At 37.4% G+C, this 26983-nt stretch overlaps 2 protein-coding genes across 2 annotated transcripts; one reads left to right on the forward strand and one right to left on the reverse strand.

Annotated features, from left to right (window-relative positions):
• Positions 1-281: 281 nt before the first annotated feature.
• On the forward strand, positions 282-9392 carry LOC107860287 (nicotinate phosphoribosyltransferase 2). Its single transcript, XM_016705592.2, has 15 exons — positions 282-718; positions 833-980; positions 2355-2474; positions 2587-2721; positions 2796-2857; positions 4016-4091; positions 5330-5431; positions 6292-6408; positions 6734-6792; positions 7383-7557; positions 8022-8156; positions 8228-8326; positions 8471-8579; positions 8727-8839; positions 8937-9392. Exons 1-15 carry the CDS (start codon positions 567-569, stop codon positions 9012-9014), a joined length of 1680 nt encoding a protein of 559 aa, XP_016561078.2. The 5' UTR covers positions 282-566; the 3' UTR covers positions 9015-9392.
• Positions 9299-26191, reverse strand: LOC107860285 (DNA polymerase alpha catalytic subunit). The gene is made up of 31 exons (XM_016705591.2): positions 24931-26191; positions 24315-24485; positions 24136-24219; positions 23933-24007; positions 23700-23764; positions 23183-23273; positions 22903-23091; positions 22367-22530; positions 22167-22281; positions 21592-21771; positions 21386-21499; positions 15769-15888; positions 15360-15683; positions 15024-15116; positions 14491-14609; positions 14297-14369; positions 14153-14209; positions 13974-14066; positions 13218-13340; positions 13028-13125; positions 12880-12925; positions 11935-12048; positions 11707-11790; positions 11499-11612; positions 11312-11401; positions 11151-11227; positions 10741-10954; positions 10091-10144; positions 9885-10004; positions 9708-9782; positions 9299-9613 (listed from the first exon to the last, which is right to left on the reverse strand). Exons 1-31 carry the CDS (start codon positions 26089-26091, stop codon positions 9467-9469), a joined length of 4644 nt encoding a protein of 1547 aa, XP_016561077.2. The 5' UTR covers positions 26092-26191; the 3' UTR covers positions 9299-9466.
• Between the last annotated feature and the right edge of the window lie 792 nt (positions 26192-26983).

The following is a 26983-nucleotide window of genomic DNA, read 5'->3' on the forward strand; positions in this document are numbered from 1 at the left end:
AAAATCTCAACTCCCTAAACATATTACAAAAATCACAACATATATGCAGAATGCTATGTATATATCGGCTATGTTATGTATATTAACAGAAAGAGAGAATAAAGTAATTAAAAAAAAAATATAATTACTTCAAAAAGAATTGATATTTATGTTATTTATACAAAAGTTTTCCATCCGAAAACGTATAGGGCCAACTTGACTAGATGTGTGGACTTGCTAGTCCAACTCTTTGACAAAAGAAACAACAAAAGAAGACTTGCTAGTCCAAGTAACCCCAACCCAAAGACCACTCCAAGCCGCCAGGCGTTAAGTGGAATGCGTGCGCCTTTTCAGTATTCTCTAAAGTTAATTAAAAAAAAAAAAAAAAAGCCAGGCAGGCAAAAGCAAATACAGAAACAAAGTAGTAATAATATCTCTAATAACTCCGATCTAATCCTTGGCGCTCCTCGTCTCTCTCTATATATATATTCCCCCCCTTTCCCAACTTCATTTGTAACGGTATCAACAAACAGAAGTACAAGTGCCTTTAACCCTAAGAAGATTTTTTTTTTTTGCAGAGGAGAATTATGGCTGAAAATATCCCTAATGGCAGCCCTGAAAGTGTCAATATTATTGATGGACCGACTAATCCCATGGTTACGCCAATTTTAACAGATCTTTATCAGTTTACTATGGCTTATGCTTACTGGAAAGCTGGTAAACACAATGAACGTGCCGTGTAAGTATTCAATTTCGCTCTAGTTTCGATCATTTAGCTGTTTGCCGAAGCATTTTGTTTGTTGAACTAGTGAATTAAGGTGATTGTTCAAGTGTTTGGTGTTATATTTTTCAGGTTCGACTTGTATTTTAGGAGGAATCCGTTTGGTGGTGAATATACAATATTTGCTGGTTTAGAAGAGTGTATAAAGTTTATTGCTAGTTTCAAATTGACTGAGGATGAGATTGCTTTTATCAGGTCATCGTTGCCCCCGTCATGTGAGGTAAAGTTGTTATTAACAAGCTATTATATGTGATTAAATTAACTCTATGCTGATTTATTGATCTGCTCTGTTTATCCTCTTGCCGTTTTCTGTTATATGCTGTTTTGGAATTTTTGTAAGGTTACTATTGTATTCTTGTGCGTAAAATTTGGGAACAGATGCTTTCTTAAGGCGCTTATATTCCGTTAACCAAAACCTGCTATATAAATAACGCATACATTAGAGGAAATGGTAGTACCGGAGGCTCATTCTGAATTGTTTCCTTTGTTTTAGATGTTCTACATGCAGCATATAAATGTGTAACTCGAGAAAATGGGAAAAGGATTCTTCATATTATTTTTTTTTGATCATGCAAAGTAGAATTTTTGTTGCAGATGATAACTTGAAAGGTGAAGGCCTTATCTTTCTGCGTCATGGAAATGAACTGAACATAGCTATTATGAGCAAGCCTGAACAAATGTGGTTTAATTTTTGACAATGAATTGTCTTTTAATACTAAGTATCATTTCCTGTTATTTCCCTATCTATTGCTGTACTTTTCAATGTTTTGATACGGGATTTGTTTTTTTGATTAATGTTCCAATAAATGCGATTGTACATCTTCTTCGTTGGGAAGTCCTGCCCTATGTCATGAACATATCATTCCAGTATGTTTGAGATAATCAAGCTGCGACATCCGATGTTCCATCTGCTCATGCTTTTATACTACTTCATTGGTTCCTAATACTAAGTATCATTTCCTGTTATTTCCCTATCTATTGCTGTACTTTTCAATGTTTTGATACGGGATTTGTTTTTTTGATTAATGTTCCAATAAATGCGATTGTACATCTTCTTCGTTGGGAAGTCCTGCCCTATGTCATGAACATATCATTCCAGTATGTTTGAGATAATCAAGCTGCGACATCCGATGTTCCATCTGCTCATGCTTTTATACTACTTCATTGGTTCCATTTAGTTTATTCGCTTTTGATTTGGCACAATCTTTGAACAGACTAATAGTACGTGTTGTTCAATATTTGTTTTGGAATACGTGGGCCCGTAATTTGGCTTTTGTTTTGAAGTCGAATAGATTTAAAGGCAACCGTTCAATTGGAAAGTGTAAAATAAAGTTTTTGGTAAAAAATTTGTGGTACCGCTGGCTCTCTTCATTGCGTGACGATTTCGAGACTCGGTAAAATATTGCTTTAAAATGTATTAGAACTTTCGGCGTATTAAAAGTGAATTCTGAAATCTATAAAGTGAAATTAGAATAAGCATTTTGGGATAATAGAATGCTTCTTGAAGGATATATTTCTGTATGCTTAAAGGAATTCTTAGAATACTGAGAATTGTGAGAGCTTGACCATAGGCATATTTAAATGGATTATGTAGGATGGCTTCTACGAGTACCTTCGAGGACTTGACTGTTCAGATATTGAAATATATTCTGTTTCTGAAGGATCAGTAGTCTTTCCCAAGGTACCGCTGATGAGGATTGAAGGACCCATTGCTGTGAGTCCCACTAACACCATCCTTTATTAGTGCTTGTTTTTGAAGCATTCTCAACAGTGATGTCAGTTTAATGTCATCTTTAATGTGCTTGATGATTGCTTGTGTCTCAAAGGTGGTTCAACTACTGGAAACTCCATTCGTAAATCTCACAAACTACGCATCACTAGTTACTACTAATGCTGCAAGACACCGTTTCGTGGCTGGAAGGTCCAAAATGTTGCTTGAATTTGGGCTTCGTCGAGCACAGGTTTTCTTAGCTTTCCTCTTTGTATCTTTCAATTATGAATTACAAATTGTGAACATACTTACCTTCGTGATTAGGGTCCTGATGGTGGTATATCAGCATCAAAGTATTGCTACATGGGTGGATTTGACGCGACAAGGTTTATATTTATTTCATCTGCTTTCATGAAATGCAACATCTACTTATCTTATTAATTGAGATAGACGTGGATTTATAAGTTTTCTTATGATTTAGAGACTCAAGATCTAGTAACAACAAATTCTACTATTATGTTTGAATTAATTTAAATTTTGAACTTTGAGTGCAAGACCGTCTCAATAAAATTAAATATATGCACATAACTAAAATATTATCAATAATTTATAGTTATTATTTTTTATTCTTACGCACTGCTTTTTTTTAGTATAGTATACTTAGAAGACATTAAGCATTTAACTTTACATGATAATATTATTATTTATAAAAGTAAGGACTAATTAATAAGATGTTAGTCATTTGTTTGCAATGCATTAACTTTAATATTATTGTGAAAACTTTTTTTATTAATGTGAAGACTTGATAAAAAGTTCTAAAATATTTTTAATAAAAATAGATAGCTCTTTTTTATTTTTTAATTTAAGTTTTGTATCTTTTATTTTACAATCTTTAATATTATTTTAAATAAAATTAAAATCATAAAATTCATGTTAAATTTTTGGGGGCCTCAAAATTTTGGGAGCCTAAAGCAAGCGCTTCACTAGCCTTACCCTTGAGTCACCCCTGCTTGAGTGTGCAGTCCATCAAAGACTCTTCTTTTTAGAAAAGCAAGTTCCTTTAGATACAACTTTCTTTCAATATGTAAAAGGACATACTATAAGCTTCTCCAAATGAAGCAGGACATTAGAAAGGACCATGACAACTGGGAGTCACAGCTTTGATTCTTATTGAAGGAGCAAAATCACAATGGTGGAAAAAGAGTAGGATCTTTGATATGATTGTTTTAACATCAACAAAGATCATTAAAATGCATATTTGCATGTAGCTGCACACATCAAATAACCGTTGACTAGAAAATCAATCGTTCAAGGAAATTTGATCCATGAGATGGATGAGTTCACTTGATAAATAACGGTGGTGCATTTTTATGTTTGAATGCTGCATTACTGCAACCTAACATTTTCTCTTTTTTTTTCTGGATATGTTTGTCATTTTATAAGTTATATAGAATGCCGAGATGCTTCTTTATTTCCTTTTGGTGTTATGTTTCTTCTAATCATAACCAAACCTGGTGGATGTTGTGTTTTGTGTGATTTGACAGCAACGTGGCAGCTGGAAAACTGTTTGGAATCCCACTCCGTGGAACACATTCCCATGCCTTTGTTAGCTCATTTCTGGTAGGTGCAACCTTCAGACAAATTTGCCTAACCTTGAAATAAGTGAGATTTGTAATCTCAAAGTGCTCTGACAATTTGTCTGGCCCTCTGTATTCAGGATGGTAATTTCTTAAAGACCTACTCCCTCCGTCCATAAGTTGACCACTTTTGAATTGGCACATATCTGAAGAAACAATAAATAGAGGGGTGATTTTACTATATCACCCTTTGAATATAATAAATTATTTGCTTTGAAAAATGCATGAGTGATGTATTGTATTTAATATCAAGGGTAAAATGGGTAAAAATAGATAAATTATCTATTGGTTTTATAAACTGGACAAGTATTGTTGGACATCCCAAAATAGAAAAGTGGACAAGTAAAGATGGACTGAGGGAGTACTTCTTAGTCAGAGCATAATAAGGAACATGTCTTAGACTAGTAAAATGCTCCGTTCAGATTCCCATTTTAGTCCTCTCAACAAATTTTAGTTTGTCGTCGACTACCATTCTATAATTATTATTATCAATACCATTTTCATTATTACAGTCGTTTTAAAGATATCAGCCATAATCATTACATCTATCACACATATCTAATGACAATATTGTGAATCTGATACTGAAATGACAATTTAGGTTGTTAAACAAATTATTTAAACTCTCTTATAGAGCCATTCACTGTTTTAAGTGGAATGCAAGCTTTTCTCTTATGCCTCCATATGTATTGATAGAGTACATAAATGCTTGAATATACTCAATTGATTAAGCGACCACTGTAATTTCTTCGTCAATGTCATCGAGTGGCATCAGTTGAATATTTTAGTCAATGCATAATTGCACATAGCTTGATTACGAGCTCATATTCAATTAGGTGCATTGGAATAGCAAGCATAGAGCTAATTATTGGTAATGCATAAATTAGATGATTTTACATCTTGATGTGTCTAAAAAAAACAAAAATATCATCATTTTTTTTTTGCAGACTTTAGCCAGAACCCTTAGTAGATGAGTGAGTTGAAATTTGTGAACTTATAAGATCATATGTTTTCTTTGTGAATACAACTTTCAAGCTATGTTACGATCAATTGTTTTCTCATGTGCATTTTGTCTTGCTTCTTTATGATATAAAGACAACTAAACTGAGTATTCAAATGTTGATCTCTAAATGCCTATTACTTGTTTAGCTCTGGATTGTGCAATTCAACGTTCTACTTGCTTGAAGTCATCTGTTATCTAACTTAATCTTTATAATGTAGAGCCCAGATGAGATCATAGATAAATCACTTCAACATCATGATGGTTCTAGTGTTTGTGAGGATTTTGTTAGTCTGGTACAAACATGGCTTAACAAATTAAAGGTATTATCTCACTCAAATTTTGCTGCTTATCTCATTTTTTGACGTACCAGTTGGATCATCAAAATTTTGTTGAAGTCTTCCATTTGGTGTATTCTTGGAATCTGACCGTCTCTATTTATGCATTCTGTAAATCATATTGGTTCTCTATATTGCGATATCAAATATCATTTAGCTTTGACTTCAGTTTTCACCTTTTCATTTCAATATACTGTCTAAGCTCTTAATCATCCTTACCAAACCTGCTCAAAATTCACCATTTCAAGAGCAGATGGGGTTTGATCCAGTTCAATTGATTGTCAGTGTCAATGCTTGTCCGTGTTTGATAAAATAGGCATAATATAGAAAGCCTGATGGACTCTATGTCCCTAGTAATTATTTAATTGACAAAAGAAATTATGATGTATATATTCTTTCACCCATTCTGCTTAACCCCTAGGTATAGCTCACTTGTAGCCAGATTACTGGATATGTGCCTAATCTGTGGTCCCCAGGTTATGATTCTACCGAGATAAACTGTGTCCTCTCTGGTGATTTGTATGCTCAGAGGTAGCTAATGATGCTAGGTCATGCCCCTCCCTTCTACCCCCAAAGGAATAAATAATGCTATTCATGGGTTGCATACCATTACAGAATAGAATCTACATGCTTACTATGATTGATTACGAAGAAATAATTTCAGTAATTGAGTGTCTTCTCTTAGTACTCTAACAGTGGCTGGAAAATGTATCATGAATCTCATTTGGGCCTTCCTTTATTTCTATGCAAATTTTGAAAATTCTTGTAGCATCATTAGATTATTTCGCTTCTCTTCCATTTTGAGCATGAATATCATTGATGTGTTGACTCTTTGATCTTTTTAGTGGTCACACTTATTAGGTGGAATTTTCAGTGAGACAAACCAAAGTGAGTTAGCTGCTTTCGCCTCTTATGCACTTGCATTTCCTGGAAGCTTTTTGGCCCTTGTAGACACTTATGATGTAAGTACAACTTGTAGACATATGTTTTTCCTCGGTATTCTGAGATGTTTGACCTGGCCATATAACCTATGCACATGTAGTTGGTAGAGCCAAAACTTAGTCATACTTTGTAAGAGAAAAGTATCAGTGTCATGATATTTATGTATGAGGCTCGGCATATAATCTTTTTGTATTTGAATACGAAGTAATTCAGCTAATAATATTGTTTCCATTGAGTTGTACTTAATGCTGCATCCCATTTGTTCTTTGTTTACATGTGTTTCTGCGCTGATCAAATTTTTTGGTGAGTATTGATCTTCGGTAACATTTGAATGTACTTTAACAGGTCATGAGAAGTGGTCTTCCAAATTTTTGTGCAGTTGCTCTTGCGCTTAATGTTTTGGGGTAAAATTGCCTATCCTTCTGCATGTCTCGACTCCTCATCTGATACTTTATTATTTGGAAGATAGTATCATAATTTTCTCAGGGATTAAAAACGATATGCCAACTGAAATTTCTCACTTTTCAATTTTGTTAATATGATAGTTTTAAGCTTGTGTTTATTCTTTACTTCATGAACATAAAAGAGTATCTAGCCTAGATTAAATGGTGAATTGGCGAAGTTGTCCAGGTCATCAAAGGTTCTAGGCCTTTTATCCATGAGCATTTCATCTTAGGTTGAGAAACATGTGCCCTTCCTCCTAGTGCCCTTCCCCAGACACCGCGCATAGCGGTAGCTTTAGTGCACCGGGTTGCCCTTTTTAATTAAATGTGTGAACCTTACAAGGAGGGATAACCTAGTGGAAAGAACTCTCCACCTTCAACCATGAGGTTGGAGTTCAAGTTTTTTCTTCTTCTTTTTTTACTTTGGGGGCTTGGGGGGGTGCGGGGGGTGGGGGGTGGGGTGTTTATATATGTGGACTTTCTAGTGTATTTGCTCCCATACCTTATATATTGTTTTTCAGGATATTTAGCATTTACATACTATTATGCAGGTATAAGGCAGTAGGCATTAGACTAGACTCTGGTGATCTTGCTTATCAATCATGTGAAGCTAGGAAATTCTTTTGTGCTATTGAGAAAGAATTTGGATTGCTTGGTTTTGGAAAGACTAGTATCACAGCTAGCAATGATCTTAATGAAGAAACTTTGGATGCGCTAAATAAACAAGTAAGATCACGGGGATCCTCCCTCATTCTTAGTTTTTTATGTTCTACTTTTGTGAGTGATTTTTAATCTAGTTGACACCTCTCTGTCTTTTTGTGCTATTAAGAATGAAGTATGAACAGGAAATCATCTCTAGCTTGAATTATGATGTTGGCTTAAATATGACTAGCTCCCTCAAGATTTTTGTGGACACAAACAGTTCTAGTAAAGATTATTTAATTACTCCTACTAGTGGACAAAATCACATCCGTGTTCACTCATTGTTAATGGAAAGGTAGAAAGACCAAATATTTGCCTACGTTGGAATATGAAGTGGAGGCATGAATATTCCTCCTAACTTGACGTCTTCTTCTTTTAGAATCCTCAAATTAATTCGAGTTTATAGCTTGAATGTTCGTTCTTATGCCTGTTGACTTATATTTTTCTCCTTCAGTAAGCTACATCAACTAACTTGTTTTTTTTAACAGGGTCACGAGGTTGATGCGTTTGGTATTGGAACTCATTTAGTTACCTGTTATGCTCAAGCTGCTTTGGGTGTTGTTTTCAAGTTAGTTGAAATAAACAATCAGCCTAGAATCAAACTTTCTGAAGACGTATCAAAGGTCTGCTGAAGCTATGGATATTCATTTGGTATTTAGATTCAGTGCGGAAGTTCATTATTTCTTGTTTCTAGGTCTCTATTCCATGCAAAAAGCGGTGTTACAGATTGTATGGGAAGGAAGGATACCCCCTTGTAGACATAATGACCGGTGAAAATGAGCCATCGCCTAAGGTGATTTATGAGGCTTGTCTTGTTGAGCTCCTAGTAGTTCTTCCTGATATTTCTTCCTACTGTCAATTTTAATTTAGAAATTTATCTAATTTTGTGGGTACCAAAATGAGATCATGGACAATTTTATCTCCTGCAATTTTACAGGTAGGTGAACGAATATTATGCCGCCACCCATTTAGTGAATCTAAAAGGGCATATGTGGTACCCCAGCGTGTTGAGGAGCTTTTGAAGTGCTTTTGGCCTGGAAATTCAGGTAAAGAATTGTTTTCTCTCAATTGCATTTTCTTCGTTTGAATCATTTATTTTCCGCAGAAGTGTGACCCTGCTTGATATGGTACTTTGCCTATGTTGGCACTACCAACTTCTCGAATGACTGATAATGGTTTGTCCTTTTCTGAAGATAAAATGAGAGAAGATCTTCCTCCATTGAAGGAGATCAGGGAGAGATGTATTGAACAGCTAGACCAAATGAGACCAGATCACATGAGAAGGCTGAACCCAACACCATATAAGGTAAGTACCAATGAGAATAGTTGGTACTTCTCATATCTTTCGCTGAAGCTTCTTTTGTTATATTAGTGCTGGTTCTGATTGAATTGTTGTGGAGCAGGTCAGTGTAACTGCAAAGTTGTATGATTTCATCCATTTCCTCTGGCTCAATGAAGCACCTGTTGGGGAGTTGCAGTGAACCATGAATGAAAACTTTGACCGTCTTCAACAGGAGAAACTTTCAAAGAGTTTTAGGTTTGCAGCATTGTGTATCTTCGTCCTCATGTGGACTAATATTTTACGTAAAGGAGCAACCAAAAGAGACTATACTTTTTTTTTTTCTCTGATGCTGTTTGTCTTCAATGGCATAAGCTTCCTTGGAAGTTTGTAAAGGTCAATAAAAGTAGGCATCTCTTTCCTTATCTGGATTCTTTCTTTTTTCCATAAATAGATTTCTTACAAGGGCACGGGAATAAAACTGGATGGTGTAATACATGGGCTCATAATATATCATTAAAGATAACTTTGGTGGCTACAAAAAGTTTCAGTTGAATAATTATGGAATTCTTTTCTTAAATTGCTCTGCTAGTCTGTTTGCTTGTACCGGTACCAATTTACATGATATTACAACGTAGTACAGTGTTGGCCTTGCTATATTGAGACAATCACATCTTTAAGCTGAACCCACCCGTAGGCACATCTATCCCGGAACTTCTGTACAGTTGATGCTGCTGCTTCAACCAAGGGACGTATCCTAACAAGCTCCTTCTCGACTTGTATTCTCATGTTACTCTCTACCTGCCACTGAAAAAGAGACCAGGATCAGCATATCTCTCTGGAAAGGTATAATCAAATCTCATTAGACGAATTAACACAGTGGGCTAGGGATGACCTTATCAATGCAGCGTACAGTGTCTAAGACGTAGCAGAAGTAAGAAAGCTGTCTGTAAAGATCCGCTTCAGTGTACTGCCAGGGTGAGTTGCGTACAAGTTCTATCAGTAACTAGCTAAAACAAACACTACATGTTAACCAAACAGGCGAATCAAGATAATATAAAAAAGTTCAAACCTGTCTTAGTAACTGCCCGTTACAACGGGGATAATTTGGACAAACAGTTCCTCTTTCTGAGTCCCCAATTACTCGCAGGTTCAGGCCACGAGTTATGTAGTTGCAAGTTTCATCATCGCACTGAAAAGAACAAAATGGCTTTAGTTAGACCCGTGCTGTAAAGCAAGCTCGTCAAAGCAATAGCTGTATGATATTTAAGCACATACCATCATCACTCCTTTATAGTATGTTGAAATAAAGCCTTCTACTTGCCTTTTAACCTGTGTCAAGGATGGCATTACAACATGGGTCTACAGCATGCATACAACAATCAGCCCGTCACTAGTTACATACACACACACACATATATATATAAGAGTTTCCTTTCTTTTTCAATCAACGAATGAGAAAGTAACATGCAGCAAGAAATATCCTTGAAGAAGTGTATTCAACACACGGTGATATAACAAAGACGATGATTGCCAAAAGAGAAGTGGAAAACATGGAAATGAAAGGTTGAGAATACAGCAAAAATGAATCTGGTGCCAAGAAATTCACTAATTCGGGGGGAGGAGAGGAAGAGGAGGATAAAATGACAAGAAGAGAGAACCACATAAGTAAAGGTTTCAAATGAGAGAATTTAGAGACACAATTGTCTTGTAGGTAACGTGGTGTAACCACATGGCAACCTGGAGTCTGAAAACACTTCATTGCCATCAATACTCATACAGAACGAAATCATCAGTTGGGAAAAAAATAGACAGCACAAAGGCAGTTTGCTATGATTACATGTTTAAACATTTTCGATGACAGAAAGCAGACGACAAAAAATATTTGACGTGACTGTCTAAGGAACAGTTGAAAGTCTAAACACTACCTGGTTTGCTATCAATGCTGAAGATATATTCCCCACACTCTCCTCTGGACATTTGGGACAAGTAAATCTTTCCCAGACTTTGCTGGCAGTTCCTCCTTGCAAGTCTGCTGGCTTTTGACTAATTGATGAACATACAGAACTAAATATAGGCACACACTCAAATGAGCCGGAGCAGCTGGGGCATGTCAAAGTCAAAGGCTCACAATCCCGAAATCTGCATTTAGCATTGTAGGAAGAAAAATATGTTCATATAGCGGAGAAGATAGCATATAAGTAAACCAAAAAATGCGAGTTTAGGGAAGAGAGGTGAAGCAGAAAAAGAGTGAAAGGAAACTGAAACCATAAAGATAGTTAAAACAAAATAGGAGTTCAAAGAAATCAGAGAGAACTTCTCTGAAAGAAATTGATACCTTTCTTCCTCGTCTGCTGCAAACGAAGGCAAGTTTGAGCGATCATCATTGACAGCTTCACTTGATTTACTTTGGAACTGAAGAAAAAGTCGAACCACTAAGATATTTGTCAAAATTATGCCATGTTGAATTAACTTCAGTTTTGAAAAGCTGCTATTTACCTTGGATGAATCTAGTCCTAAGCAATCAGCCAGACGTGCCGGGCTAGTACCCTGAATTGATGCACACAGACGTGATATTACAGGGTGTATCTGCGACATTGAAAATGATTCATAGTTAGGTGGAGTCACAAAATATGTATGCGTAATAATAGAAACGTGAAGATCAAAATAAGTAAACTGCAAAGACCTGCTGCGCAAGGTAATAATCAATGTCTACTATCCAGTTGCCATTATCTCTTTTCAGTTCATCTGGATGTCTTGCCCGCTGAGCAATCCCGGCAGAGTTATTCGAACCATCCCCCTACAAATATGCGTAACAAATGCATTTTAAGACAACAAAAACCAAAAGAAAACCTGGATTTCATCGCATTGTTCATTAATAATAGGAAATAAACCTGTTCACAACAGATGACATATGGTACTGTATCACCAGCAGAACAACCAGTAACGTAGCCACTTTTCTTCAACCTAAGTGCTACCTACAGATGTAGAGGATGACAATGTCAAATCTTAGTTAGAAAGTAAGCTAAATGGTGACAACATAGAAAGACAAAAGCACAGATGATTAATGATACATTTCCTTTTTCTGAGACATGAATTGAGCAAAGAAGTTTCATACTTACTTCAACATGAGGTTGACTTTTAGCATCGGGATAGGCTTCGGGTGGTTTAGTCAATGATTTGGTGATCACGTATTTTTCCAGCTCAATTTGCCCATTCCTCATTTCCTCCTGTACCTGCAATAGAACAGAGAAATTCAAGGATAATCGCAGTAAGTTATTATTAGGGCTAGTTCACAAAATTAAATAGCCGTTCGGCCATGACAATTTCGCTTTTTTCGAAAAATTATTTCACTTCAGTGAAAATAATAGTGTTTGGCCATAAGAATTCCAAATACAATTTGGAATTCTTGTTTTCACTTCTTCCACTCCTACTTCTCTCACGAAATTTCAAAAGCTCCAATTTATATTCATGGCCAAACACATTCCAAATACAATTTGGAATTCTTGTTTTCACTTCTTCCACTCCTACTTCTCTCACGAAATTTCAAAAGCTCCAATTTATATTCATGGCCAAACACAACTCCCACTTCAACTTCAACTCCGAAAAATTATGATTTACATGGACAAATGGGGCCTAAAACTAAAATGAGATGATTGCCTCTCCAGGTGCTAGTGTAGCTGTTGGATTTTCCTCCTACCAGAATGAAGATGACTGGCTGTAGATAAAGATTCCAGGATGCACATCAAATTTTGGAACAATGCACTAGCAATACAATAGCGGAGATGCACAGAGGATGTTTGGCAATAGACGCTCAATGATTGAGGTAAGGAGAGACGATGGCAAGGGGAAAGGGGGCTACTGTGTAAAGGTGGAACTCCCAGAAGAGAATCCATAATCTTAGAGTTGTTCCTGGAAATATTCTCAATCCTAAAGAATATAGCCTATGATACTTTTTTTGATCAAGAGTATAGCCTACAATATAAACTAAAGCGCGTTCAGTATGAAAGCTGCGGGAGCCATTTCAACTCCTGCTTTATGATTTAAAATATCATTGAGAATGTTACCTTCATAAGTGCATTATGTATTGATTCGACAACATCTTCACAGGACCTGCAACCATTAAAGGCACGTAAATCACTCAATACTCTGAGCAATCACATGTTGTATGAGGCTATGAAAAGAATAAAGAAACAAGTTCACAACAAAATATACCCGCCGGACAGTATTTGGCTCAGGCAGAAATCTCCCAATTCCTTTGACAGCAAGCTCCAGTCACGACGCACCATATCAAGACCTTTTTTCTCAATAACCTAAACAAAAGAGTCAGTAACATGTAGTAGTTAGAGAACTATCTCACAGAAGTTCAAAGGCATTTGAACTTTAAGTAACATGCAATAGCTACCTCATAGGGCTTTCCGTCCTTAAACTGCACTTTTACAGCCGCATATTTCTTTTTCTTGAGAAGCAGCATTCTCTTGTATACACCATCAAGATCAATCTCTAAACACTTGTATTTCTTGTTAACCTAGAAAAGAGGAGGCACTTTCACGTGATGAATCCTAGTTGATTAGAAGAGACCTATGATTGCTACTCATATATTTTCATTGTAAAGAGACCCTAATTTTCAAGCAGAGTTATCGCAACTCTATTAAATACTTGTATAAAATTAATTGAAAAGAGAATGATAATGGGAGCATTTGCCCTATATGAACAGATCCAAAATCAGGAGGATCTATACCCGGAGCACAGCATAAACCATCCCCAATAGGAAAGCTAAGTTTTTATCGTTCATATATTATAGTATAAATATACCTCATCAATTCATTATGTATGGATGATGAGATTCCATTAATGTGGAAAAGGCCCGTATCAATAATCCTGATTTTACGTATGGTCAATTCCTCAATATCTTGTTCAATGCAAAAAAATTTGTGCATCAGTAAAAGTGAGACAACCTAGAGAAAAACTCCTTCAGGTTTTACCAGTATGTCCAATCTTAACTTCTTAGGTAAAGATCTTATACAAGGACAATGAAGAATGTTTTGCAAGTAAAGAAAAGGTAAAAAGTGCAAATGCCATCATAGGACAGCGAGATTAGTTCACAGGAGGCTTCCACAATACATGAGTTTTCGGGGGGGCCCAACGGCCCAATACCAACCTCTTGAATGACTTTGGCAGCTATTGCTTTGGATTTTCCAATATCATCAAGTCCACTGTAAATCATAATTGAATCTGTGTCACCATAGATAACCTGATTCATAAGAGAACAATGGGTTCAAGGACCAAATTTGGCATCTAAGCAGGATAAGTAAACAGCAAATTCCATGAGAAGAAAACCTCCAGGTTTAGTGAGTTCTGAACTAGGTTAACAGTACTCTGTAAAATTTCCCTTCCCTACAAAACAAAATATAGATGTCAGACATGCAGTCATAATCTGCTTAAATAAAATATACAACAGTAAAGGAAAACCGAGCTTCCTACTTGTGAGGTTATAAGCTCCGCCAGCGATTTTGCATAGAATCTTGAATTGGAGAATCCTAGGCACCCATACATACTGCAGTAAAATTTTGTCATCTCGGGAAAAATATTTCCAAAAACATGTCAATGATGATGATGCATCAAGTAGCACGAGTATATACAATGTGAGCGTGTTTATATAACAAAAACAGTGAGACCTGTTTGCTGTAAGCTTCAGAGCTTGTTGCTGTATGTCAAACTGTTGGGCCTTGAGGCCAGATGCTGTTTTCAACCATGACTTGACCATTCTTCTCCTCTCAACCAAATTCTTAAGCAACTGCAAGATTCACCACAAAAAGTCATGAGTATATATCACCTTCAAGAATTGCCTAGAACTGCTTGATTACTTGTATCTGTGAGAAACCATAAACTTAAAAGAAGTCTTGATTTAACCAAAGACGACCAAACTCAAAGTCAGATGGGATCAACAAACCGATATAGTACATTGAACAAAACCAACAAAAATTCTCATACGCATAGTATGTGTATGTCAAATTGTGCTTCAGAGCAAAACTTCCAGAATCAAATAGTCCTTAAAAGTGTTGGGGTGAACTCTCCTGGGCATGCACTTAATGCTTATATAAGATCGAGAGATGCAAAAGTGTTTGGTTTAGTTACATTGCTGGGAAGCCAATTTGGAAAATTTGCTCAGGGAGTTACCAAAATATGCAATCGAGTACGATGTACCTACCTCTGGTAAAAGTCCCGTTCTTTTACTAGATGGTAAAGGAGGAACTGAGCCATCCAGAGACCTTTCAACTGTTGTGAAACAAATATTGTATTCCTAAAGAGGAAAAGAATAAAAGAGGAAATTAAAGTATGAAAGTTGCAATATAAGAGGCAAATATCTAGAAATTGACATCACTAGGCGATGAACCTTTCAAATAGCTAGCAGCTAATCATATTGTAGCAAAAGTCCAGGTAATGCTCCCCCTTCCAAAAGAAACGGCATGGAGGAGAAGGAATGTGGGGTAAATTATGATCAAGGGAAGGAGAGAGAGAGAGAGATGTGCTAAGAATAACTAACCTGAATAATCGAAGGGTATAGACTGTTGAAGTCTAGTAGCAGAATGTACTTATCATATAAACCTCTTTTTGGTTCCAAAACTAATCCACCAGAGTAGGAAGGGCCCTTTTTTGCTTTTCCATGGTCAGTCTCTGGAATCCCACCTTCAATATTTGGATCATCAGCATCAACAGGATCAGTTTCTTTTCCCTCATCATCGTGGTTCAACTTTCTTTTTGTAATTTTAGCTTCTTTTGCATGAGAGGAAAATTTATCTGGCACTATGAACTTCTTAGCATGGAATGCATGCAACAAGAGGTATTCTACTCTTTGGGCCCTAGCACCCTGAAATAAAAATAAATTAATGTTGACACTATAACATCCAAAAAGTTGGTCTCATGAACATAAAGCAGGTTTTATAACAGTTTACCTGGAGGGTTTTTCCCCAAAGGTTACCGCTGATATTGGTCAGCTGACGAGTTAGAGGAAGAACACTTAAATGAAACATGAGTTCCATTGATAACCATGCATCAGTTTCTCCGCATTCAATCTGCATAGATCACAAATGCCCATTAGGGTACTAATTAGAGGGAAATATCAGTTTTGTGTGTACTGGAGAAAATTATTACATCAGCAACTTCATTCTACAAGGACGAGACAAAACCCAGCCTTACATATTAAATAGAAATACAACAAACCCAATATATTCCCACCTAGTGGGGTCTGGGGAGGGTAGAATGTACGCAGTCCATACCACTACCTCTAAAGAAGTAGAGAGGCTGTTTCCGATAGACCTCCGGCTCAAGACAAAGGACAATATACAAAAACATCAAAAGCATGAAACATGATAAAACTAACATAAGTACAACATCCACAAAAATATTATACATTACCAAATAAAGGACACCAAAGCCCTCTTAACTACTGACTACGATTCATCAACCCATCTTACCCCTCTATCCTAGTGTTTTTCCTCCAAACCTTCCTATCCAGGGTCATGTCCTCAGTGAGCTGTAACTGCTCCATGTCACGTTTAATCACTTCTCTCCAGTATTTCTTTGGTCTACCCTACCTCGCTTGAAACCATCCAAGGCCAACCTCTCACATCTACGAACTAGAGCATCCATGTCCCTCCTCATCACATGACCAAACCATCTCAACCTCACTTCCCGCATTTTATCCTCCACCGACACCACTCCCACCTTCTCCCGAATAATCTCATTCCTACCCCGTCAGCCCTTGTAAATCCACACATCCAACGCAACATCCTCATTTCCGCCGCCTTCAACTTTTGAATATGAGAATTCTTAAACGGCCAACACTCCGTTCCATATAACATAGCCGGACGGACAACAACTCTATAGAATTTGCCTGTAAGCTTGGGAGGTACCTTCTTATCGCATAAAATTCTCGTAGCGAGCCTCCATTTCATCCAACCTACCCCAATATGGTGAGAGACATCCTCATCTATTTTTCCAATCCCCTGAATCGTAAACCCAAGATACTTACAACTATCCCTCAACCGCCCGAGAGTCCAACTTTACTACCACCTCATCCTCTTGCCTCGACTCACTAAACTTGCACTCCAAATACTCCGTCTTGGTCCTACTCAATCTGAAACTTTTAGACTCCAGGGTTTATCTCTAAACCTCCAGCTTATCATTAACACCTTGCCGCAACTCATCAATCAAAACTACATCATCCACAAAAAGCATACACCAAGGCACCTCGCCTTGTATACTCCGCATCAACACATCCATCACCACGGCAAATAAAAACGGACTAAGCGTTGATCCCTAGTGCAACCCTGTCAAGATCAGGAAATGCTCAGAATCTTCTTCCACGGTCCTTACCCAAGTCTTCACCCCCTCATACATATCCTTAATCGCTCTGATGTACGCCACAGGGACGCCCCTCGCCTCCAAGCATCTCCAAAGAATCTCCCTAAGGACCTTGTCATACGCTTTTTCCAAGTCAATAAACACCAAGTAAAGATCCCTCTCTCTATACTGCTCTACCAGTCTCCACACTAGGTGAATTGCCTCCGTCATTGAGCGACCAGGCATAAATCCAAATTGATTCTCCGAAATAGACACAATCTTCCTCAACCTCCGCTCCACCACCCTCTTCCAAATCTTCATCGTGTGACTCAACAACTTAATACCTCGGTAGTTGTTGCAACTCTAAATGTCACCCTTGTTCTTATATAAAGGAATCATCGTGCTCCATCTCCACGCCTCAGGCATCTTTGTGGACTTGAAAATGTTGTTAAACAAGTTGGTCAACCACCTCAACCCTGCCCCGCTAGAAAACTTGCAAAAATCCACCGAAATCTCGTCGGACCCCATCGCTGTAACGCCCCGAATCTGGTACCCCGGACGCTACACGGGGCTCATAATCCTGAAGGACCACAAGCTAACTCTTGACTGATATCTGTAACTGAGCACTGAATAATACACCGTAAAAATGCGAAAAACTGGCGGAAAACTTGCCATTAGGTTCAAAACATCTAAAATACTGATAAAACATAACAGCTGAGTTAATAACTATAAAACCATAAACTGTCTGAAATACTCTAGTCTGAACAACACTGTAGTCTAAAAGCCTCTAAAACTGTCTTAACTGTGGAGTTGATGGGACAATTCCCCACCTAACTCCGTCTACTAAAGTACTAAAACTAATGCAATAACAAAATAGGAACATCCTCGAATGAAGACTCACTGCTAAGTCTACTGCTGCTGGCTGAGTCTGAGCTGCTAAGGGTGCTCTGGATGCCGTGCTTCTGAACCTATGGTATAAGACACCATAGCGTAAGAGAAAAGTATGCGTCAGTACGTGAGAATGTACTGGTACACTAGATGAGGTAAGGCTGAATGCAAGGGCTCATATGCATGAACTATACTGACTAAATAATCTGAGTATACTGAATGAGGATACATGCATGAATGCATAAACTACAATTGAAATCGCAGTGACATTGAATACTGAGTTCCGAATGGTGATTTACTGACATTAGAGTTTACTAATGCTGGGATACTGAATAACTGAATCTACTGATATTGATATCTGAGGTTACTGAAACTGATTAACTGTATCTGAGATTAGTCCTATCGAATAAGTGATCTCCGAATCTATTGGTACTTGATATTAGTTGACGGTATTTGTCTAAATCTGAGATCAGTCCTATCTAGCGGGCGATCTCTGAGTCCCCTGATAATACTAATGAGTGACCGTATCTAACAGTCCTAAATCTGTGCTACTGAGCTGAGTTCTTTTAATGAGACTGATTCTGAAACTGAGACTGTGGGATGTAGTCATGTAACCGACATGCCACGAATCTGAACTAGTGGGGTCCAACCTGTAACCCCAGCTGAAAAGGTGTAAGTACTGTGCCACTGGTAAAGACAACTGCTATGGGGTCAGTCCTAATCTAGCGGTGACCCCTGAGACCAGTTTTGTACTAGCGGGTGATCCCGGAGTATGTGACCAGTCTTGTACTAGCGGGTGATCCCGGAGTATGTCAGTCCTATCTAACGGGTGACATCGCATACCTACGCTGGCTACGTAGTTCTGGAACTTAGGGATTGCTTCTAGGGATCTCAGTCCTATCTAGCGGGTAAGCCCTCATCCCTAAACTCGCTCGGTGTTGAATCCTACTCCCAACTGAAAGACACTGAACTGATTTCCTAGTTCATACTAGGCTTGACTGAACTGTTACTGATCGTGATCTCATTGAGTTCCATTGACTGACGAAATACTACTGAATTTTGTTATCTGACTGAATGCTACTGAGTTTCTAGACTGGATACTTGAATAATGCTGAGGTCTGAACTAAATACTGAACTGGAATAGACTGATACTGAGATTACTACTGATCATGGCACGAGTGAGATTATCTTGAGAACTGACACTGGCTCTAGACAATCAGCTAAATTGTCGAGTATTAAATACCCCAGGACTCGATAACATTAATAAATAAGACATGACAATTCTTCATTCATAATAAAATCAAGGAGGCATCTCTTCAAGCACTTGGAAGTCTTAAACATGTAAACGTATAAGGATGCGTACCAATGTCTCATAATTCATTCATTAAGGAATGCACGTAAATGGGAGTGCATGCAACATATCATAATTCATTCACTAAGGCCTTTCCACAAACACTTGGCATGCATTAACTTATACATAATTAGGGATTTTATGCTAACATGCTATAATGACTCTATTTCCTTCACATAAGCATTTTATCAAACATATGAGGAGCATACTTTGGTTATACAATAATCAATACATCCAATTAACATGGTTACATCAATAAACTTGCATCTTAAAAGGGTTTTAAAGGGGTTTATCATGAACATTATGCAAATCATCACATGCTAGGACTAAATCATGAAACTTGTAATCTAGAACATGAATCACAACTCAACAATAACATAAACATGAACTTCAACTCACATAAATCATGAAAAATCATAAATATTCAATCTTTATAATTTGAAAAAGGCTTCTTGAACTTCTTGGGTGGAAGGGACCCAAGAATCAACATCTAACATACCTTAGTTCTTGATTCTACGAAGATTTTCGGGGTGGAATTCTCGTGTTTTGAGCCTTGAACTATGAACCCTAATGATTGTTCTTGAGGAAAATTGAGAGAAAACTAGTATTTGTGGGTAAACAATGGTTGAATCTCGTGTTATAGGGTTATATAAGAGTGGGAAAAAGACTTAAACAACCCTGGGGTCGCGGCTGTTTTAATGACCGATAATTGGGTGCTGACGCGTTGGTCAATGCGGTGCGTCGATGACATCGATGTGATACCCGACGCGTCAAGCCTCAGTACTTTTGACTCTGGCAGCCTGCAACAATGTTAACCAATGCGATAGGCGACGCGGCGTGCCAAGATCGCGTTGGTCTGCTATTTTGAGAGCCCAAACGTAGTCTAAACGAGGTCCGAAAAATCCGAAACTCGTCTGGGAACCCCTATTGACATTCTTGAGCATGGATTAACTTAAATATCAATAATTTATGGACGTAAAGGTCATAAAATAAGAACGCCAACTTTTGAAGGCTAAAATGAACTAAGTCTTAACGCTTAGCCAAAATTTTCTAAGTGTGAAGCTTTCCTTGGCATGCTTTAAAGAGCTTTAACAACTAGAAAAATTTGCGGGGTCTTAAGGTCGTCCTGCCCCTTCGCATCTTGCGAATAGCCTCCCTAACCTCCTCTACCTTAAAACGCCGACAATAGCTGAAATTGCGACACTCCCCGGTGTGCTCCAACTCCCCTAACACAACACCTCTGTCCCCCTCATCATTCAAAAGCCTATGAAAATACGACTGCCATCTTTTCTTAATGAGGACGTCCTCCACCAATACTCTACCATCCTCCCCTTAATGCACTTCACTTGATCCAGATCCCGACCCTTCCGCTCCCTAGCCTTGGCAAGCCTAAATAACCTCTTTTCCCCGCCTTTCACCTCTAACCCCTTATACAAACTCTCAAAAGCTATTGTCTTAGCAGCTTGCTAACTTAGCCTCTTTTTTAGATAACTTATACCCCTCCCTACTAACCTGCCACTCCTCTTCATCCTTACTCTCCGCCAACTTAACATATTAAATAGAAATGAAACTAGTATATCCAGAGCTGCAAAGCAAACTGCTCCATGACAATCTGTTAGTTAAATAAACATGCTTCTAGTTTATTCTTGCAGTGTGAACTCTTAACTGCATAAAGGTGTACTTATGTTGTATGAACTCCATTACTGCTTTGTTCCTAGCCGTTGAAAAGCCCATCAGCAGTAATTTTCCATGGTTATGGAGTGGTACAATGTACTCTAAAACATGTGGTACAATGTACTCTAAAACATTCAGCAAGACAATAAATGGCACAATACAGCTGGCCCGTCTGTTATGCAATGGGTTAACACTTTCTTTTATTGTTGACAGCAAATTCCATGCTAGACCTAAACAACAGATAACTCTCTCTATGCTAATAAAAATTGAAAGCAATTCTATAGAAAAGTTGCCAAATCGGAATCAGAACCTACAAGTTCCACAAGTGAGTCAGCAGCCTGAAACATTCGAGGCACATCCTGGGGAGAAATCTCCTTCCTATCTTTGTTCAGTTGATTCTTCGCAAGTTGTGTCAATGAATAACTAACCTGAAAGTGAATAAAGTTAAACCAAAAATTACACAATGTCAAAATATATTTATGCAGCTATCTTCAATCTAGCTTAAGTAATAGGAATTTACCTCTTTTAACAAATCACGAGAAGATAAATAGGTATCACACAGGAGACGTCCAGCAATACAAGACATGATTCCCAGACTTGCTCCAGAGCCAAAAAGTGTACTGCCCTTGGTAAGCTTTGGCATGACAGAACGTTTAAGGCGGCCTATTTTTGACCACATACTGCTTGGGACTTTGCAGGCCTGCAGAAATTGATAGCTCCCCAAGAGCAATAAGCAGGCAGCTCTCTATTGCAGATTTTGATTCTTAAAAAGGGTAGCCCGGTGCACTAAAGCTACCGCAATGAGCGGTGTCCGGGGAAGGGCCCCACCACAAAGGTGTATCATACGCAGATTTTGATTCTTAGAATCAAAAAATACACAAAACCTTTTATTTCTGAGATAACTAAAAATTCGTAGTATTTATTGGAAAATTCTCAATGTCGTTCTGTATAAATAGGAAAACAGACTACCTATGACAAGAGCACGGCTAATAATATATTAACATTCAAAACAGAAAAGGAAGATTCTGAGGATCATGTCTTCAAAAATATTTTAGAGACCACTACTATGAAAGGTGGAACGTATTATACACAAACCTGAACTCTATGAAGAAGAACATCCAAGTCAAAGCCAGATATATTATGGCCAATAAGCACGTCACTGTCCAACTTGTGCAATTCGATCATCAACCGGTTCAATAATGCCCTTTCACTGATTTCAAAGAGAGGAAGTGACATTTAGGTAACTCAAATGAGAAACAGATAAAACTTATAGGCTAATTACCCAATGAACTTGCCTGCTCTCAGAACTAATAACATTTGATCCAGCTTTTGCATTCCTTTCTGCTGCTTCCTTCGTAAATCCCATAGGAAATATGCCTCCCTCAAGCTTACGCACGACAGTAAAATGAGAAAGCATCCCTGGCTTTGTCCATTCAGATGTTAACATGGGCGCATCAATCTGCAAAATCAACATATGCTCTTTTTAGTGAAACTTCAAGGAAATTCTTGCCAAGCAGTTTCCCTTGACCTGACTTACCATAATATTTACTTCAACTATCATAATCAGGTATAGAATTAATTCCTAGAACGGATACACGAAACACATTACAGATGGCAACTCGGGTAATAAACATGGTTGATCTGATGAGCTTCATTTACATCTTTAGATGCACTGAATGAGTTAAATAACCATCAGAAGATCCAATAATTCCTTTTACTATTTTTTAAAAAAGAAGAAGAAGAAGAAGAAACATTTACTTTTGGTATCTTAAAAGCAAATGTCTATGATCAGACCATTATTGGTAAAAGTAATTAGCCTCATGTACTTTACCTTCGCACTCTGACAGCAAATGACAGATGCAGAGACAATTTCATTTATATTTTGCTTTTGGTTGATGATAGTTTTCAGATTTATTGCTGTAACAACCACTGGAGGAATCTCAACAACACTCTTAGAAGAAGTGGAGATTTTGATGTCTTTTGGACCATCTACAATGACCTCAAATTTACACCAGCTCACCTGTGCAGAACAAGGAGAAGTTCAGAAATATAGAGCAGGTGAACCACCTGAAGACAAATTAAGGGATGAAAGGTTGCTTTGATGGCCTTACACGTTGAGGAATAGGACAACTAGAGAACTTTGAAATTGATAGCCATGAGGGTCCTTTTATTTTTCTCTTGATCAGGAATAGCTCCATTGCACTGCAAATAATAAACACTGGCTGGGTAACATCACAGAAACCAAAGAGATTCAAATCAAGTAGAAGTACTAAACAAATAAATATCCAAATATTGATAATAATAAATGTTTCCAGAGAAGGGGGGATGAGGTCTTTATGAATAACTGATGGATTCACAGCTGGCTCCACACACTTCACAGAGAAATTAATGCAAATTTCAAAATATACTATTGGTCTAGAGCTTTTTCGGTTAATACTTTCTACTGAAGAATGCAGCACCCAGCTGAATTGATATGAAAAGTAATCATCTTTTCAATTGAAGCTCTTCATAATGAGAGACCATACATGTTAAGAAGCTTGTAAACTAGAAAAGTCCTCCAAAATATACTTGAAATGAGTACCACATGAATGTAAAGCATGTAAACTAGAGAAGTTATTGGAAACATACCTGGAATGAGTACCAAGCAAGGCACTAAAGTTTTCTCCCCTGAGATCTGATGGAAGTGGTGGATCCTGGAATGAGAAAGTTCAAAACTGGTAAGTCAAAGACATGACACCAAAATGTGACAACAGAGAAAATCTGGATGATAGCTTGAACTTATTATTGCAGAATCCATAATATTTGGCTAGCATAACTTGTACATAATGTCCCAAATATACATAAAGAAATAACAAATGTACCTTGAAAGGATAGTTAATCTTAAGGACAAAATTCTCCCCTCGAGATACATCAGATCGTTCAAAGGCATAATTTCTCTACAAATTTAGCAGAGAAACGCAATGAATATCAACAAGGAAAGAGAAAGAAAAGAAACAAATAGTATTGCAAATTTCAATTAGTAAAATTTACAGGATACAATTTGCAAGTAAATTTTGCTTCAAACCTTCACTGGTGCCATGCTAAAACTTGAGATGTTATGTTCCAGTAGCTTATTTCTACACTCAGCCTTCAATCCTGATGCCATCTCCTGGAAACAAATTTGTGAGTGAGGGGGGTGAATAATGAGGACTATATAGAAAAAAATACAATTACATGAAAGGAGAAAGCATTTCAAGAGATTACGTGCAACTGACTGAGGAAGGCAGAGGGAGAGATTTGAGATGCTTCCACATCTCTGGAGAGCTTTGAGATCGTGTCAGTACAAAACACAGAACCATTTGGGATGGCATAAACACATCTTGGCATGTTCTTCACAACAACACAGCAACTATGGTATGTACCTTCAGCTTTCACCTGCCTCAAATGACAGAATTCATCTGTCAGCTATGGATATAACATATGATTATATGTTGTTCAATTGTCACTTTCAAATTGATCATATAACTTTCCAATTCTTTAAACTGAATAATGTCTTCTAAGTTAACAGTAGGCCATATGGTGGTATAATCCTCCATATGGTGGTATAATCCTATCGAATGTGTACGTGTACGTTTATTTTACTTGGTCATAGCAGCTAAAGATCCAAATGATAAGGGGCATGACTAAAGATAAGCAAAATGGCTTCCAAACATAAGGTGCATGGCTAAAGAAAAGCGAAATGGCTTCCAAACATGAGTGATGCAGCACAATTGTTTATCATCAAAGTTTACTAAAATAGAGACGCGGGATTTTCAGGTGATCTTGAACTCATTTAAACCAGTATAGAGAAAGAGTACATAAACAAAGCTTTCGAAAGTACCTTCCCGAAAAGATAAATATTTCCAGCATTTGTACCATACAGCTCTTCATGGGCATCCAGTATGAAGAAAGGGAATGATCCATCAGAATCCACCTCAAAATCTGTTTTCTCTTCACTGTTTACAAGTTTTGCCCCCGATTCAGTGCAGTTCAAAACCTCACTACCTGCATTCCTTAAGGCCTGCCATTCAGCAGTAGCACTCAACCCTGAATCTTTTTTCTCTTTAATTTTAGCATTTAGTGCAAACACTTTATTTTCCACCAAGGGCTCGGACTTCAATTCAGCACAATTTACTACAGTGTCATTATCCCTCGTTCCCAATGTAGACAAATCTTCTGATTCTACTGCGTTCTCCCCTTCCATTACAGCATCTAAAACCTCACTATTTCGAATTTCTTTACCGGAATCGGTTCCTTCATCCATACTAATTTTAGGTAAGCCGTTTGAAATAGACTCGCCATTATGAACAATAGCACTCTTTACTTCCTGTCTAATCATTAAATCACCATTATCAGCTACAGGCTTCTCAGCTTTAACACTAAACAAGTTGGAATTAGCAATTGAACTCCTCGAAGCCAGAAATGAGTTTGAATTTCCCCTTCGTCTTCGCTCTCTATCAGCCTCATCAGGAGCAAATTCAGCTATAACATCATCTACAATACTATCGCACGACACATTCCTAGTCTTATCATCTCTCTTAAACACTGAAGACGTAAACATACTAGATATCCTTTGCTTACCCATCAGTGCCGCAGCAGCAGTAAGTGCAGCTGATGGCTTTTTCATAATTTGCTGCTTCTTCTCCGATGCCTTCCTCTTATTCTTTGGCTTCTCATCCTCACCCTCTGATTCTTCAGACGATACCACACCTGCAACTGACCAATCCTCTTCCTGACCTTCATCTCCATACCCTAAACCATCATCATCAACAATAAATCCCTTAGCTGCTTCACGGCGCTTTGCAACTATGTCATTGTACTCATCATCTTCAACTATATCGTAAATTGGTTCATCTATCTTCACCTGAAAACCGCCGTTCTCAGTTGACCGTCGACCGCCGGACCGGAGAGCTTTGATCCGCTCGAGCGCCTCCGCCCTTTTACCGCCGCTTGTTTTCCGGCTCGATCGTCTTCCTTCTACTGTTGGCTGCTCCTCCGACATTTTGTTGTCCCTGTAAACTAAAAAATTTCTCAAGGAGATCTGAAAAAGATAAGTGATGGAAAAAAGATAAGGATTGAAAATGCAAATGATGATGAAAAAAATGGCGGGAACGTCTTATTTTGGCGCCGAAATATAGAAGCCCTGTTGGGCCTTGCAGCTTAAAATATTGGACTGGATTATAAAGTGCTAGCCCAATTTGTCAATGAAAAATTTCCTGGTTTGCAATTTTCCCATTTTAACCTCTTCGACGTATTTCAGTCTGCTGCTCTTGATTTTAAGACATGGTAGTTCACTAATTTTTTACTTTGCGGTTATTGGTGAACAAATTAAAATTGAAAAAAATTACGTCATATCATAACTTAACTTATTATAACTACTTAAAATTCGAACCCTTTTAAATAATTATATAAAGTCCTGATTTTACTAAAAAAACGCGAACACATAAATATAATATAGCCGTATTAAATTAAGTTATATATTCGTAAAAATATAATGCATCAGCGTGGACTGCGTCATGAATTTTTAGTAATTTTGAAAAAAAGTTAGATGGAGAGTAATTAGAGGGTTGGATTATTGTAACGTTTACATTAATTAATTAATTAAGTATCCTGATTAAGAGATTTGTTCTCGAGTCTTGTAAGAGCATGATGGTGTATTGAGTTTAATTATTAAACTAGTGAAATTTGTCGCGCTTCGCGCGATTTTAAAATAAATTAATTAATTTTTTAAAAATACCCTTCATGATTTTGATTCTGTGAGTTGACTGAATTTTGTTTTTTGAGTTAGTTGAAAGAAAATAATGTGAGCTCAATAGGCATTATTTGATTTCAGTTCAAATATTTATTTAACATATAGTACAACTTTTAATTTGGAGATCTAAATGAAAAATTCA

The sequence above is a fragment of the Capsicum annuum genome, chromosome 2 (genome assembly GCF_002878395.1).
Source record: "Capsicum annuum cultivar UCD-10X-F1 chromosome 2, UCD10Xv1.1, whole genome shotgun sequence".
In the NCBI taxonomy this organism is placed as follows: Eukaryota; Viridiplantae; Streptophyta; class Magnoliopsida; order Solanales; family Solanaceae; genus Capsicum; species Capsicum annuum.

Coding starts and splice junctions, on each gene's coding strand:
- LOC107860287 (XM_016705592.2), top strand. CDS start 567: ATGGCTGAAAATATCCCTAATGGCAGCCCTGAAAGTGTCAATATTATT. Junction 6,409..6,733: donor CCCTTGTAGACACTTATGAT/GTAAGTACAACT, acceptor GTACTTTAACAG/GTCATGAGAAGTGGTCTTCC. Junction 8,157..8,227: donor TTTCTGAAGACGTATCAAAG/GTCTGCTGAAGC, acceptor TCTTGTTTCTAG/GTCTCTATTCCATGCAAAAA.
- LOC107860285 (XM_016705591.2), bottom strand. CDS start 26,091: ATGTCGGAGGAGCAGCCAACAGTAGAAGGAAGACGATCGAGCCGGAAA. Junction 23,765..23,932: donor AGATTAACTATCCTTTCAAG/GTACATTTGTTA, acceptor TTCTCATTCCAG/GATCCACCACTTCCATCAGA. Junction 13,341..13,973: donor CTGCCAAAGTCATTCAAGAG/GTTGGTATTGGG, acceptor CCTCTTTTCTAG/GTTAACAAGAAATACAAGTG.